General features: G+C 40.0%; 2 protein-coding genes across 4 annotated transcripts; both read left to right on the top strand.

Annotated features, from left to right (window-relative positions):
* Positions 1 to 1,808: 1,808 nt before the first annotated feature.
* Positions 1,809 to 10,675, top strand: egfl6 (EGF-like-domain, multiple 6). 3 transcript variants are annotated; one of them, XM_023415962.2, is made up of 13 exons: positions 1,809 to 2,193; positions 3,562 to 3,668; positions 4,025 to 4,117; positions 4,302 to 4,421; positions 4,530 to 4,649; positions 5,978 to 6,112; positions 6,196 to 6,318; positions 6,789 to 6,851; positions 7,370 to 7,642; positions 9,101 to 9,175; positions 9,271 to 9,366; positions 9,478 to 9,740; positions 9,999 to 10,675. In XM_023415962.2, exons 1-13 carry the CDS (start codon positions 2,120 to 2,122, stop codon positions 10,104 to 10,106), a joined length of 1,650 nt encoding a protein of 549 aa, XP_023271730.1. In that variant the 5' UTR covers positions 1,809 to 2,119; the 3' UTR covers positions 10,107 to 10,675. The 3 variants fall into 3 exon arrangements, with proteins under 3 accessions (XP_023271730.1, XP_023271731.1, XP_023271732.1); XM_023415963.2 differs by lacking the exon at positions 6,789 to 6,851; XM_023415964.2 differs by lacking the exons at positions 6,196 to 6,318; positions 6,789 to 6,851.
* A 741-nt stretch (positions 10,676 to 11,416) lies between these two features.
* On the top strand, positions 11,417 to 14,133 carry rab9a (RAB9A, member RAS oncogene family). The gene is made up of 3 exons (XM_023415871.2): positions 11,417 to 11,778; positions 12,141 to 12,259; positions 12,413 to 14,133. Exon 3 carries the CDS (start codon positions 12,454 to 12,456, stop codon positions 13,060 to 13,062), a length of 609 nt encoding a protein of 202 aa, XP_023271639.1. The 5' UTR covers positions 11,417 to 11,778; positions 12,141 to 12,259; positions 12,413 to 12,453; the 3' UTR covers positions 13,063 to 14,133.
* Positions 14,134 to 14,328: the final 195 nt, after the last annotated feature.

Here is a 14,328-nt window from a genome sequence, read left to right as displayed (position 1 = left end):
CTATATGAGAATGGAGAAACAGTCACTAGTACAAATAATATAGCTGTAGTATTTAATATCATGCACTGTACTTGCAATAACTTACTTTTTTGTTTAATGCAATGCCACAGACTACAGCCTGACACACAGAAAACAACAACACAACAATACTTTGTGTTTTCAGAACAAAGATCTTATTTCTTCTCCTACACTATCATTCCATCACACGGTATAATATATGTTGCAAACCAAAATGAACCTCATAACTGTCATTGAAGAATTCAGCATAATGTTAAAGTTGATATCCCTGAATAATTCACTGGACAATAACAGTGCTTGTGTAAACCTACCTATTTCTTAAAAAAATATAAATGTGAAAGTTAGACTTTCCAAATGATTCAATAAATTTAAAACTACGTGGTGATCCTGCTAAAATAGGTCTTTTTCATGGAAGACATTTTGACATGTCATTGTAAAGCATGAGCATGATTAACGTTGGGGAAACTGATTTACTGTACTAGTTGTTCTGTAAAGAAGTCTTCTTTTCTTTCTACGATTGCATTTCGGACAAATATGAGAAGACTGGATGTTGAATTTAACCTCAACGGTCAACCATGACAGACTACTGCGCATCTTAGTGACATTAGTTGTAAACAAGCAGTGGAGATCTTGTATTGTAGCCCTATTTTGTGCGAGCTGGAGTTTTTTGATATCTTTTTTTGCTGTGCGTGACCCCACAATCATGCAGTACCCTAGGTGTGCCTGTGTACCACTGTCTACTTCTACCTAACCTGCTCTGTTTCTCAAGCTTCCTCCTGGATTAGCATTTATTGTTGTGTATCACCCGCTTTGTAAGGGAGCATTTGGGAGCTCACAGACATGTCTATGTTTGCACTGATTTGTTCTGGAGCATCACATGAAAAGAGCCACACCGAACTCAAATATTTATTATTGTTGCGGCAAACGGGTTCAACAATGGGAGTGTCCAGAATGACTTTGTTTTGACCTCTCGCTATTTAAACAAAATGAGATATAACCAACATTTAACGAGCTGAAACATCTCTGCTTCCTGACATGAGTACTGGATGTCTGGCAAAATAATCACAGACCTATATTGCTGAGCTAAACTACAGTGTTTAACGTCAGACTTCCCTCTCATCCGACAGCTATTTCCACTGCACTTTCTAAATCATCATTTTAAGCCTCTTTTGGTGGTGTGGCACTGGGCAGACATTTATAGTATGAATGAAACACATTTTGACTCCAGTGGATAAATGACCTCTGTCATCCAAAACATGAGAGACGTATTTCAACAACAAATGTAAACCAAACCCTGAAGCTCCCACAGAAAACATCACCTGTCCATTTCTGAGGGTACAGAGGAACAGCACCAGATGTTGGAGCCGACTTTGAAAGCGTGAAACCTCATTAAACATTTTTATGGCCGAACTTGGAATTAGCATGTGTGAGGGAGCAAAACTTTATGTGCTACCTGTGAGCAAGACATCAAAGAGCACTGCAGCTGCTAATGACAAGTCTAAGCATGTCTGAGTTCCACAATTAGCCAATACAGTTAATTATAAAAAAAAGATACACATAGGCAGAACATTGAACTGCAAATGCATGGAACATGTTATTTCAGAAAAGCAACAAAATGAAACCCTGCATTTCACATTTGTGCAACAGAATAATTTCTCCTACTCCACGGGAAGAGTTGCATGTGCCCCTGTATAGGGTTTCACTGAAGAGAGGAGCACCCCTAAACATAATCTCCTCCCCCCTTACAAACACACTCCTACCTCCAAAAGTCACAACCTATCCCTCACAGTGTAGTGTCATTTCACAGTGTCAACCCACCTCTGAAATTTCAGAGAGGAAGAAGAGGAAGCAAATTATGGGACACAGAGTTTAGCTGCTGCACTGAAGAGAGTGAAAGAGAGCTTTTTTTTTTCCCTGGAGGAAACTTTGACTTTGTGCTCTGGAAATACATGCAATCCGGCGTGCCTTGTGTAAAGGCTCAACCAAGACCTGTCTAAGCATTTTAATGAGTGTAAGCCCCCAGGAGGAATAGTCGGAACACACAGTAACCAAAGTCAGCCCCGTGGGAAACAAAGCGCTCCGGTTGCTCACAGTCACAGACATGCAGTCATTCACCTGGGTCGGTGCTCTTTTTCTCCTGATCTACGTCTCCTCTGGTGGTGCAAAAGCCCATAGGTAAGTAAGTCAGTGAAGAAGAGCCACAGAGCGTTAGATATTGCATGGTGTGTTTAGAGACGCGCAGCAGGTGTAAAATTTACTTGGATATTTGTTGAGTTAAGAGTCAAAAAGATGCTCCCGTATAATGTCAGACAGATTTCACATTGCACTGAGTCTGAAATGCACTGACACCGATAAAAAACCCAAAATGTAACCTATGGCATTGACTAATATACAATTTGGCTTATTTCCTGAGGCCAAAAAAGGGAATTACTACCACTTTAACTGCTAATTCCTCTACATGCTGTAATTTTAAGTAGAGTTTAATGAGTAACACGAAACCCCCTACTTTGCACTGAAGTATGTGGTTTAAATCTTTACAGGGAAAACTGTTGTTTTGATGGTATGTGGACACTGCTGTCACCGTCAACAGCGGACTGCGGGAGCTATGACAGTTTGTCAGCTAAATGTGGCACAGCAACTGTTAATAACTGAAGAGCACCTGTCACACTTAAGAGTTCCCTCTCCTGTGAGCTATTCTGGTTGATTTTCTATCAAGTCTCAGATTCCTCCAGTCCCATTGGAGCCAAGGCTGCTTTTAGGATGCTACCCCTGTGACACCTCAACATCTGGGATATTAGATCTTGGCACTGAACTTCAAAGATAAGCTTTTAGACAGAGATGATGATGCTGAAAGCTGTAAAGTTAGATTTGGATGTGTGATTCTAGCATGAATTTACTTATTTACTAAGTCAATAGCAAATGGAACATTAACATCTTAATCTAATTGACAGGTTAAAAATACACACATGCAATGTAATCTCTATAGGATATTTTGAGAGCAACGCTGACCCACCGAACGCAACTGAAAATAACCTTACAGTAGATTCTCATATGGTTCCAGTAACGAGAGTCAGATGAAGATAAAGGTAAACAGAGGAAATAGAGCCATGTATTAGGTATCGATGTGCAAAGCAGGAAGTGTCTGATTAGCATGTTTTTCTCCATCTGTATCCAACATCCTGTCAGCTGGCTGTTGCTCCACAGGAAGCCATACTTTTATAAGGGAGCTAGTGAGGGGACACTTTATTTAGGTTGTTTGTTTTTTCACACCAACACCACTGGGACCATTAATTAGAAATGGATGCCTGAAAGCCTGAGCTTGAGAGCTTAATTAGATTGTGGATGTGTGGACCCTATATGAACATGAATCTGTAATAACCTAAACTTGTCCTCTGTGTTTCATTGTCACTATTGAGACAACATTTTTGCTTAAAAGCCAGATTTGCAGTTTAATGTTCCATGCATTACCAGGTTGGGCTATAAATACTGCTAAGGCAGTGAAATTACAGATCTTACCTTCCATTCCTCTCTTCTTCTACAAAGGCACTACCGACAAGTCCTTACTGGAAGCCAACCAGGTGTGTGTCGCTATGGCAGGAGACTGGAGTGTTGCTATGGCTGGAAGAAAAACAGTAAAGGGCAGTGTGAAGGTAAGAACAGACTAATTCAGAGACTTCTTCATAATCAGTGAATAATAGTTCTGATATAAAAACATTACTTTCTTAATATCAAGCAGTACGTTAACATTCCAGTTTGCACACAAAGGTTTTTTAATTAGGAAAAAAAATAGAGAGAAGAATCAAAATTTACTGCCACAATACACCGTTTCCAAATAATTGTTATTCTTTTCAAGAGAGATATTATCCTAACCCAGAAAATGTGGAGGGCAGTCTAGATTGAAAAAACCTTTTCCTGCATAATACAATGTGTGGTTTAACTATAACGCACCATTCTCAAACCACTGATATTTCTGATGGTATTTTCTTCATGTTAAATGTTTTACCAGCTCAATGTGAGCAAGGCTGCAAGCATGGAGAGTGTGTTGGCCCCAACAAATGCAAGTGTTTCCCAGGATACACCGGAAAGACATGTAATCAAGGTGAGTATTTGGGGTCAGGGTCTGGAAAAACATGGGTCAAATTGGGTAGAGGGTAATCTAATTTCCAGCTGATAAGTCGCTTGACTTGCTACTTTTACAAATGTTTTTTAAGCAAATCTTAATCTGCTGTGTTTCAGTAAATTACATGACACATGACATACAATTACATGGCTCTTATTTCTAGATTTGAATGAGTGTGGATTGAAACCTCGTCCCTGTGAGCATCGCTGCATGAACACTTACGGCAGTTATAAGTGCTACTGTCTCAATGGATACACCTTAATGCCCGATGGATCATGTGCCAGTGAGTCCCACACATACCCTGAGTGGAACCATAGGGGAATAACGCATTTGAATTATGAGTTTGCATATTTGCAAATGTGTATTTATTTGTTTGTGTCTATGTGTGTAGATTCCAGGACGTGCTCTCTTGCTCACTGTCAGTATGGTTGTGAGGAAGTTCAGGGGGAGATTCGCTGCCTCTGCCCATCTTCAGGGCTGCAACTGGGGCAAGACGAGAGGACGTGTGTAGGTGAGCAACCACACTCACACAGCGAGATTATTAACACAGTGACTAAATGTCTTTTTAGGGACATGATGTCATGCGTGAAAGAACCTATATGAAATGTAATACGCAATTAGAATAAGGCCTATGCAAGTAAAGTAAAAAATCAGATGGAGAAATAGCCCTTATCTAAATCAGGAATACTATACAGAGTGAAGAGGAAATAACTTTGGCTTGGATTAGGATTTTTTTTGCTTAGTGGAAAAACTCTGTAAAGACCCCATTATGTGGCTTTTGCATGCTTGGTTTGTAAATCAGATGGAGACAATTAAGTCATATTTCTTCCCACAAAACTGTTTGAGTTGTGACAGAGCCAGTCTGACATACTGATCACACAGGAGGAAGTAACATAATAGCTTCAGTGCATTAAATTTCATGACTACTATGGATCCAACACACTCAAAAATAGACTCAGAAAATGTACCAAAAACTACATTTTTCCCAGACATACAGTACCATAACAAGACAAAGACAAATAAAAGACTCGCACGAGACAGACGCATATCTACTCTACTCTATCCAACATGAAAGAATTAAGTAGTCTAATATCTATAATCTTTTTAAAATAAAGTAAGTCTGCACTAGATATAACAGACTTTGCAGGCTCAGCCTTTAAGTTTCAATGTGAAACCATGAATACATGTAATTAGATATAAGTATGATAATGATATGACTGAATGAAAATACAAAGTTACATTTATTTATCAAATTACTGTATACAGTGATAGGCTGGCATTGTATCATGTTATGTTCAAAAGCATTACTAATGGTACACATTTTACTCCTGTGTTACATTTATGCTAAGTAGCAGACACAGCAATATCAATAGCTCCTTCCTTCCTGCCTAGGCGCCAAATCAAACAAATTAGCAGTGTTGGCTAGTGGGGAGCCAGTGAGGGATCATGTTCATGATGCATGCATTACAACAGGATGGTGAAGCTCCCTGCTGGAACAGAAAAAGAGCAGCTGATGACTCAATGTGAATTAGAGGAAGCACACGGTTGGCTACACCCCACCCAGGTCAATAGTCAGCAGGAAGTGTCAAGGATTTGGAGCAGTGGGAATAAGCCATTATGAAAAAAAAAATTAAAATGCGATAAAATAAAAACAAGGGGACTGATTTTCCTAGTATTACCTGATGTTTTAACGTACATACCATAATTGCACTTTGCACAACTTTTGTAGTGCCATATTACAAAGTACAAAGTTTTGTACTAGATACAGGTGTGTACAGGTAGGTGATGATTATGAAATCACAGGCTCTATAATTTATCCCCTATTTTGTTTCCCTTCAGATATTGATGAATGTGTTACTGGGAAGAACCTCTGCCCATACAACAGACAATGTGTGAACACCTTTGGCAGCTACTTCTGCAAGTGCCAGGATGGCTACGATCTGAAATACGTTGACGTCAAATATGACTGTGTAGGTAAGGTATATGCGTTTATTAATGGGAAATATCTATGATCAGTTCTGCTCCTAAAGGTACAAATAGGCTTCTTCCAATTCCAGACCTTGATGAGTGTGCAGCCGGCACCCACAAGTGCAGCCACCATGCTGTCTGTCTGAACACTCAAGGATCCTACAAGTGCAGGTGCAAGTCTGGCTTCAGAGGCAATGGCTTTGAATGCTCTGGTGAGATCCGAGATCTGTTTCACAGAATTATGAATTAATTGATGTTAGGGGTGTATTTTAATATGTACTAAAACCTGTCAAATAAAATCATTCACAAAAGCCTTTGTCTCGGGCCTTTCCCAGATGAGAGCAGTCAGATAGGTCAGGAGCAGTTTTACAGCCACATATTTCATTTGGACTCTTTAAACATCAGAAAACAACAGTCCCGCCAAAGGTAGTTTCCTGCTTTCAGACTCCACTCCTCTTTGCAGATGTTAGGAAGGGAGAGTCACAGATTGAAAACACACCTGTGTAAATATGAGACCGTATGGTAGCCAAGCATCTGAAGAATAAGAAGGGGAAAGACAGCTTGTGTTGTACTCTTTGATCCAGGCCCAGATAACAACAGGTGAAGCCTCATGTAGCCAAATCACAAGAAAAGTATAGGCCAGGGGTTTCGGCGTAAATGAAGATGCCTTTATTTTTTGTAGTCAAGCCGTTTTATCAGAGGTCGTGGGATGGAGACAAAGGCAGTGCAGATGAGTTCCTCAATGGTGAGACTGTGTGGAATCTGAGACTCTGCTTCCACTGCTCACTCCCTGCCCTGCAACCCCATTCATCCCTTCCTCTTTCCTGCTTTTAAGAGCACCTCCCCTGAATCTCCCCCTTGCTCATGGCTGGAAATGTTGTACGTCCACAGCACACACAGCTTGATGTGAGACCTGGAATCCTCAGCATGACCCTTAATATGCAGAACGTATGTGATGAAAAGCTTGTGCATAAGTCTGTGTTATGTGCAATGAATGTCACTTTCATGCTTCACCTGCATGGAGTAGGATGTTCCTATCTGTTGTTTTAGCATGTTCATTTGCTATAGAACTGCCTTAGTGGAAAAGTAATGTATTTCATCTGTGAACTGGTAAGTAACTGCAAGGAAGTAATTAACAAGATCAGCAGCTGCAAAATACATGACAACAAACAACAAATGCATCTGAATTCTGGTAAAATACTGTGTTTCTAACTCATAATTACAGTTCCACATGTCTAAGCTGATTCCTCTTCCTGCCTGCAGCCATCCCAGACTCTCAAGTGAGGCCTGGCATTCTGGGAAGTAAGCTGGAAAACGAGGACATCAAAAACATTATCCCTGAACCAGTCGCAACGCCACCCCCTAGGATCCGCCAGCAGCCTTTTGACTATGATGGAGAAGTCTACATTGGCGCCCAGACAGAGCAGAGACCAGTGGATGAATTTCCAGAGGAAGAGGAGGGGGAGGAGGAGGAGGAGGAGGAGGAGGAGGAGGAAGAGGAAGACAACCAGCTCAATCCAAGAGGAGATGTTTTCAGTTAAGTGTGGCTGTCTTGCAATAATTCTGTTTCTAGTATTCTGGGTGGTTTGCAATGCATTAATCATATAGACTAAATAAACTCAGTATGTTCCTATACAGATTTTGCTCTTGTGTCAACACAGTTATAAATTTTCCAATAGGCAGCTGAAATAAGTAGAAAAATAGTAGGTCTGGTCTAAGCATGTTCCCTGTCAACCTCAGGCTCCTCTGAGACCTAAATAACTCTTCTTGGAAAGTCTGATGTTACTGACAATGAAGAAATACACATTTCCTATATTAGAGGCACAAAAGTACACTCTTTTTAGGGAAGAACATTGAATCTGATAGGTCAGAGACATCCCAGTCAGGATAATTATTTCAACAAAGAACCACAAGCATTGTCCGTGTCATGCTGCCATGTCCTCCAGAACTGGAAAAAAAAGAGTCACTAATCCTTCAGTTCAACTGAACTCTAAGCGCGCGTTTTTCAAAACTCTTTCTTTACGTTAAACCATTGGCTAAATCAAATAAAAAAATGTAAAGATTTCAATAAGAACCCAGCAATATAAATAAAGAATTAAGTCAATCAGTCAATCAATCAAGGGCTTATTGCACAGGCCATTCACTCCTGCATATATACACATTCTGGTGACAATGATAAAAAGATTACAGTGGGCAGTGTGACCATGCAGTGGTATGCATCTCACCGAAACACTCGATAAATGTGGTTGTCTTTCACCACCAATTGTGATATTTATGGGAACACAGAGTCTGTGTAAGAAGTCAGATAGCAAGAGGAGACAGGTCCCAAGACATCCATCACCTCCAGGGAGGAATGTTACTCTGTCGGCATGTGAGAGCCCAGGGATACAAGTCATCCTGGGCCTGCTTCCCATCTCCTGGGAGGAGGGTGAGGAAGGGAGGGAGGTTACGAAGCCCCCAAGCCTTTTATTATGTTTTTCCCAAAACAGCTGTTGTGCAAACAGACTTGACTCCAAGTAGGAAAGTCTGTCATCAGCACTCTAGACCTCTCTAACACTAGCCCACTCAGGGTGAGCAGGTTAAATAACCCCAGCTGTCACTCGTCTGACAGTCTAAGGCTGTTTGCCATGGGGGTGGTTTGCTGCAAGAGCTTTAAAATGCTTGGGGGGGTGGGCTGCATCCTAAAGTTGTAGTTCCTTCTCAAGACATGAGTGACAGCAGGGCAGGTCTACACCTGTTGGTTAAAAGCCCCTTTCTGGTGTATGTTTCATTGGGGAAAATCTCTTTGCTGCATAATTTTGGAATGTTTTTTTTTAGATCACATATTTTCCTAGGAATTCATAGTTTCACGTTTTATGTTATTATACGAGTGTTATTCTGATGCAGTTATGTCTGCCTTTATTCATTTACTCACCGTCATATTTGCTTTGTAATATTTAGAATAAAATTCATGTGTTCACACTGATTTTTTCCTTTCTTCCTCTGTATACACAGTATCAGAGGACTTCGAATCAGTATTTGGCCCAGCCACAGAAGTCAAAGAAATCCCAATAGCACCAGTTCAGGAGGGTAATCAAATATCTGTATATGAGCCATTGTTTTATAATGTTATAATGTTTATATGACTAATTTGCCCATTTTTTCCTTGTTCTTTCACCTTGTAGAGTTTATCATGGATTGCAACTTTGACCAGGGAGCATGTGAGTGGGTCCAAGACAAGGCTGATGACATGGACTGGAGTGTAGCCTACCATGATACTGGTAACAAAATGCTGAATCTGCAGCAAGATACATTTTTTTGCATTTTAGTTTAAGAGGAATTATTTTGTGCATTCAGACACACTTACTTATAACAGCTTCAAATTCTCTCAGGTGCTGAGTACTACATGGCTATGAGTGGGCTTCTAGGGGAGCAGGGGGACGTGGCCAAGCTGAAGTTGCTTCTCAATGACCGGGTCCAGCAGGGCAGCTTCTGCCTCACCTTTGACTACCATGTGGTGGGACATAATGTGGGTGCTCTCAGGGTGCTGCTGGATAACAATGCTTACCCAGTGTGGGAGCAGAATCAAAGCAGAGACCAAGGCTGGCAGACGGAGCTCCTCGCTGTGGCCTGGAAAGAGAAAGCCCCAGAATCTGTGAGTCATTTATTCAATTCATAAGACATATTAGAGTCACATCGTTAAACCAATGCAGTAACTACTAATAACACAATACCTGTAATAATAACTATCATCAGCACTGTGCAAATGTTATACTTATATGACTAGCAATGACGGATTTTTCTCTATAACGTTAAATTAATGTGGTTCACAGTATGTTGGAAAGACATACTGTTCACTTATTACTTGAAACTACAAGCTAAAGATGCAATGGTACCACTGAATGTCTTTCAGATTATCTTTGAAGCTCAGCGTGCGACAGGTGTTGGAGGAGAGATAGGGCTGGACAATGTGGTGCTGACCTCAGGGCCCTGTCAAGACGATGTCAGTCCAGTCTATTAGGGATCTCCACCTAGGATCAACACTTTGAAAACCTCCTCTAAATGACACATGTCAGAGATTCCTGTTTCCTGTCGGTATTATGGTCTCCTAATTGTGGAGTTTCTCAGTGTTCTTTAATGGCATAGCCTCAGGACATTCACACAAAGAGACACATGGCCTCAATGGGAGATTAAGTGCTACCAGTGCATGCATGTTTACTTTATCACCATGCTGCTACACCAATACATCCTGCTATCGTCTCTACCATGATTTTCAAAATAGTCTCTTACAATACAGATAACTCAGATCTCAGGAATAGGTGGAAATGCTAACTGTGTCTGTTAGTTATGTTTAACAGTATTGTACTTAGTCTTGTTGTGTATGTGATAGTGCATTGCTGAAGTTAACTGAAAATAATCTATGACATGTAATGTGAATTCTTAGGTGAACTGTTGCTGAAATTCAATCTTAGACGAGTAACTTTTTTGAAGGCTGGTTAGTTTTAATGATAAAAAGTATCAGTGCATAACTGTTGTAAATTTTGCTTTCATATCATACTGTACTATTACATTAAAACTGTTTTTTTCTAACTCTGTCTGACTTTCCTTTTTTCCTCACATATTGTACGATTGTATACCTGGATGGGTAGCAATATATCATAAATCAAAGATTACAAAAGTCCAAAAACTTAAATCAGATTTATGTATCAGAACTTTGTTTATCTCTTCTTTTTCACCCATTAATCAGGACCCCTCAGATTTATCTGATCTGCATTTGGATGAGACCAAGCCCTAGGTTGAGAACCACTGGACCAAGCAACCACACTATGAATAAAGTATTCAAAACTAGCTCCATATCCAGCAGCTGCAACAATAAAGCTGCTTAAATAGGGAATGCATCAGTATTAACAACATCAGTCAGAATCAGATTTCAGTCATAGGGGACATTTATCCACAGAACTTGTACTTTTACTTAGGTGAGGCTTTGAATGCAGTTTTTTTTTTATTATGTTCACATCGTGGTAGTCGTACTTTTATTTAAGTAAAGGATCTAAGCTGTGGGTGAGGACTTTTTCCACCACTGCGTTATGAAATTGCTGTGTGGTGTAAAGTTATTTCAGCTGTTTCCATACCTTCAGTGGACATCTCAGTGCAAATTTGGTGCAGCAAGCTGTTAGGTGGTACAGCATCTACTTCGTTTTTGAGTGGTTTTTAAATTGTAACAGTGTGTAGCTAGCTAGGATGTTAGCCGAACAGATAAATGTCGCTCTCTGGTGGTGGTGCATGAATAATACAAAGTAAAAAACGGTATCAATGCAGGCTAATATCTGTTGACGAAAAAAGCAGAAAGCAAAGTCTTGCTCGGTTTAAAAGTAAATGTTTTTTTCCAAGCCTAAATTTATACTTTTAAAATATCCTATGTATAAGTTGTAAGGGCTTGAAACGTTACCTCAACACTCGTTGGTTGTTTCTGTCAGATCACATGATCGGCGACTCTCCGTGTAGCTGTTGTTAGCCTTTTAGCAGCTAGCTGTGTTAGCACCGAGGCTTTGGAGCTGCTCATCAGGAAACGGTGCGACCTGTCTCGAGCCACGCCAAGGCGTTTAGCTGTCAAACATATGCATTGACATTATTTCAGTTGCTTCGTGTTTTACTTCTCATTTACTCCGCAGCTGCAAGGCCCAAACTGTAAGGTACGTTACTAGCTATATCTTTCCTGGTAGTAAACCTGAGCTAGCGTAATTAGTATATTACATTAATTCCAGCTGTGTTCCCTTGTTTTCTTTTTTTCATGTTCGCCAAGCGAAGCTAATACTTAGACCTAATAGACCTAATTCAGGAACTCTATGCCAGCCTATTACAGCAATTCATTTAATGGTCGTGTACGTTGTATGCCATGAGTTGTTTTAAATTGTATACCTTGTTACATTGGCCACAAGCAGTGTTGTGAACGTTTGGTAGTATATAAGGCTTCTTTGCAACGGGGCCTCAGTTTTAACTGCTGTCCTGGCCCATCTGTTAATGAGGAAACTGATAATTTGTCACTGTGTTACAGCTGGTTGAACATTACCTACATGGCTGTTCACATCAACATCAAACAAATGAGCATGTGACCAAGGACAAGGTTCTACAGCACATGATCTGGACCGGTGGAGGAGGCTAAATCAATCAGGGGTGAGCCAAAAAGCACGAAACATCCACCAAAAGTTGTGCTCCTGCACTAAAATGTGAAGTAAAGTGGTGATTAGTCACAATATTTCTTTTCAAATTCATATTATTGTGATGTACAGTTAAAAATATCTTTGACACTTTGCATCTCTCTATCAGGTAAATTATTATTCAAAGTGGTCGATTGGGAGTGAATAGCCATGACAACAAAGACATCCCTGTTGAAAGTCATTCTGCTGGGTGATGGTGGTGTAGGAAAAAGCTCCATCATGAACCGTTACGTGACCAATAAGTTTGATGCACACCTTTTCCACACCATCGGTGTTGAGTTCCTCAACAAGGACCTGGAGGTAGATGGTCACCAGGTTACCCTGCAGATCTGGGACACTGCTGGCCAGGAACGCTTCCGCAGTCTGAGGACTCCTTTCTATCGTGGCTCTGACTGCTGCCTGCTCACCTTCAGTGTAGATGACAACCAGAGTTTTCTCAACTTAGGCAACTGGAAGAAGGAGTTCATCTACTATGCAGATGTCAAGGAGCCAGAGAAGTTCCCATTCGTAGTCTTGGGCAACAAACTGGACGTGACGGAGAGGCAGGTGTCTGCTGAGGAGGCTCAGCAGTGGTGCCAGGAGAATGGTGACTACCCCTATTATGAGACCAGTGCCAAGGATGCCACCAATGTAGCGATAGCCTTTGAGGAAGCAGTGCGCAGAGTGTTGGCAATGGATGAAAGAACGGACCACCTCATCCCCACGGACACAGTCAAGCTTCACAGAAAGCCTCGCTCTGCTACCACTTGCTGTTCATAACGTCCAGGAGTTATCACTAACATTAATTTGCTGTTATGCCTGTTATGTGACTAGGCTGTAGGTGTACAATGCTGTAGTAACATCTTATTTAAACAAACTATGCTACTGCCTTTGTGATTTATTATTCTGTTGAAGGTTTGATAATGCTAATAGTTGGACTTCTGTTTAAAGAGAGCGATGAAACACTAAATTCATCACAGTCTAAGTACAAATAAACATGAAAGCACTGAATCATTCACTCAGCTGTGCCACAGTTTAAATGCCAGGCTTTTAAAGGAAAACAGGAAAATAAATAATATTTTGTTTTGGCCTAAGACTACCTGTGGGGAACTAAAATATGTCATGACAGAACAAAGGCAATATATTTGAAGTTTCACTTCCCTGTAAAGTGGTTTAATATTCCATTCTATTACAAAGGCTAATTATAAAGTGACTCAATGAAATTCACTCCAGAATGTGACAATGCAGATAAAGTGATGACCTGTATATTTATATTTAGAAGATAACAGCATAACTAAAATAATTTATACAACCAATGACCTTATTTCTGAGGATTATTAAGTAGCTAAGGCACTACTTTGTGTAACTAACAAATTGAGGCTTGTTGTGATTATTGCACCTTTAGGTCTTGTTTGTGCACATTCTACATAGTAAATAGATCATGGCTATGTGCTGGGAGCACTGAGGGACAAGATCCCTGACAGAAGATAAATATTTAAGCAAAATTAACATGCATGGCATATGTTGTATTTAAGTTTCTGGAAACTTTTGTATTTTGTAAACTGTTTTTACCTTAAAATCACTGAATCAAACCACAGTATTCCCTTGAGGGAAGTTAAATGAAATAATGGTCATGATGGAACCTTATGTTGGGATTATTGTTTTAAAGAATGATTTTGATCTTTGAAGTACTCTATAAACATTTTTCGCCTTAAAGTTAAAAGTCCTTCCCCAATATTTAAAATGGTGAATCATTCATTTACCTTAACTGTTTCTCATCCAGATTTCATTTATATTCAAAGTTGTACTACTGGTATGCCAAATGATAAATAAACCCTCTTGAGAATTGTCGCTTGAAGCATGTTTTGTAGCCTGAAAAGTTGGTTTATTATTTTACTTTTACTTTTAACAAACTGCAATGACAAAATGCCTAAACCGATAGATGACAAAAATAACTACGTTGGAGCACAAGATTGTGTCTGTTAATCTGTATGTTTTATTCATTATTGACCAAGCTCAAACTTATTGGGGATAAATTGGAGTTTT

This window comes from Seriola lalandi, unplaced genomic scaffold (genome assembly GCF_002814215.2).
Source record: "Seriola lalandi dorsalis isolate HSWRI2012SDOR001 ecotype SW California unplaced genomic scaffold, Sedor1 jcf7180002054559, whole genome shotgun sequence".
In the NCBI taxonomy this organism is placed as follows: domain Eukaryota; kingdom Metazoa; phylum Chordata; class Actinopteri; order Carangiformes; family Carangidae; genus Seriola; species Seriola lalandi.
Note: the sequence above shows the minus strand (reverse complement) of the source record. Positions and strands in the feature narration are given on the sequence as shown.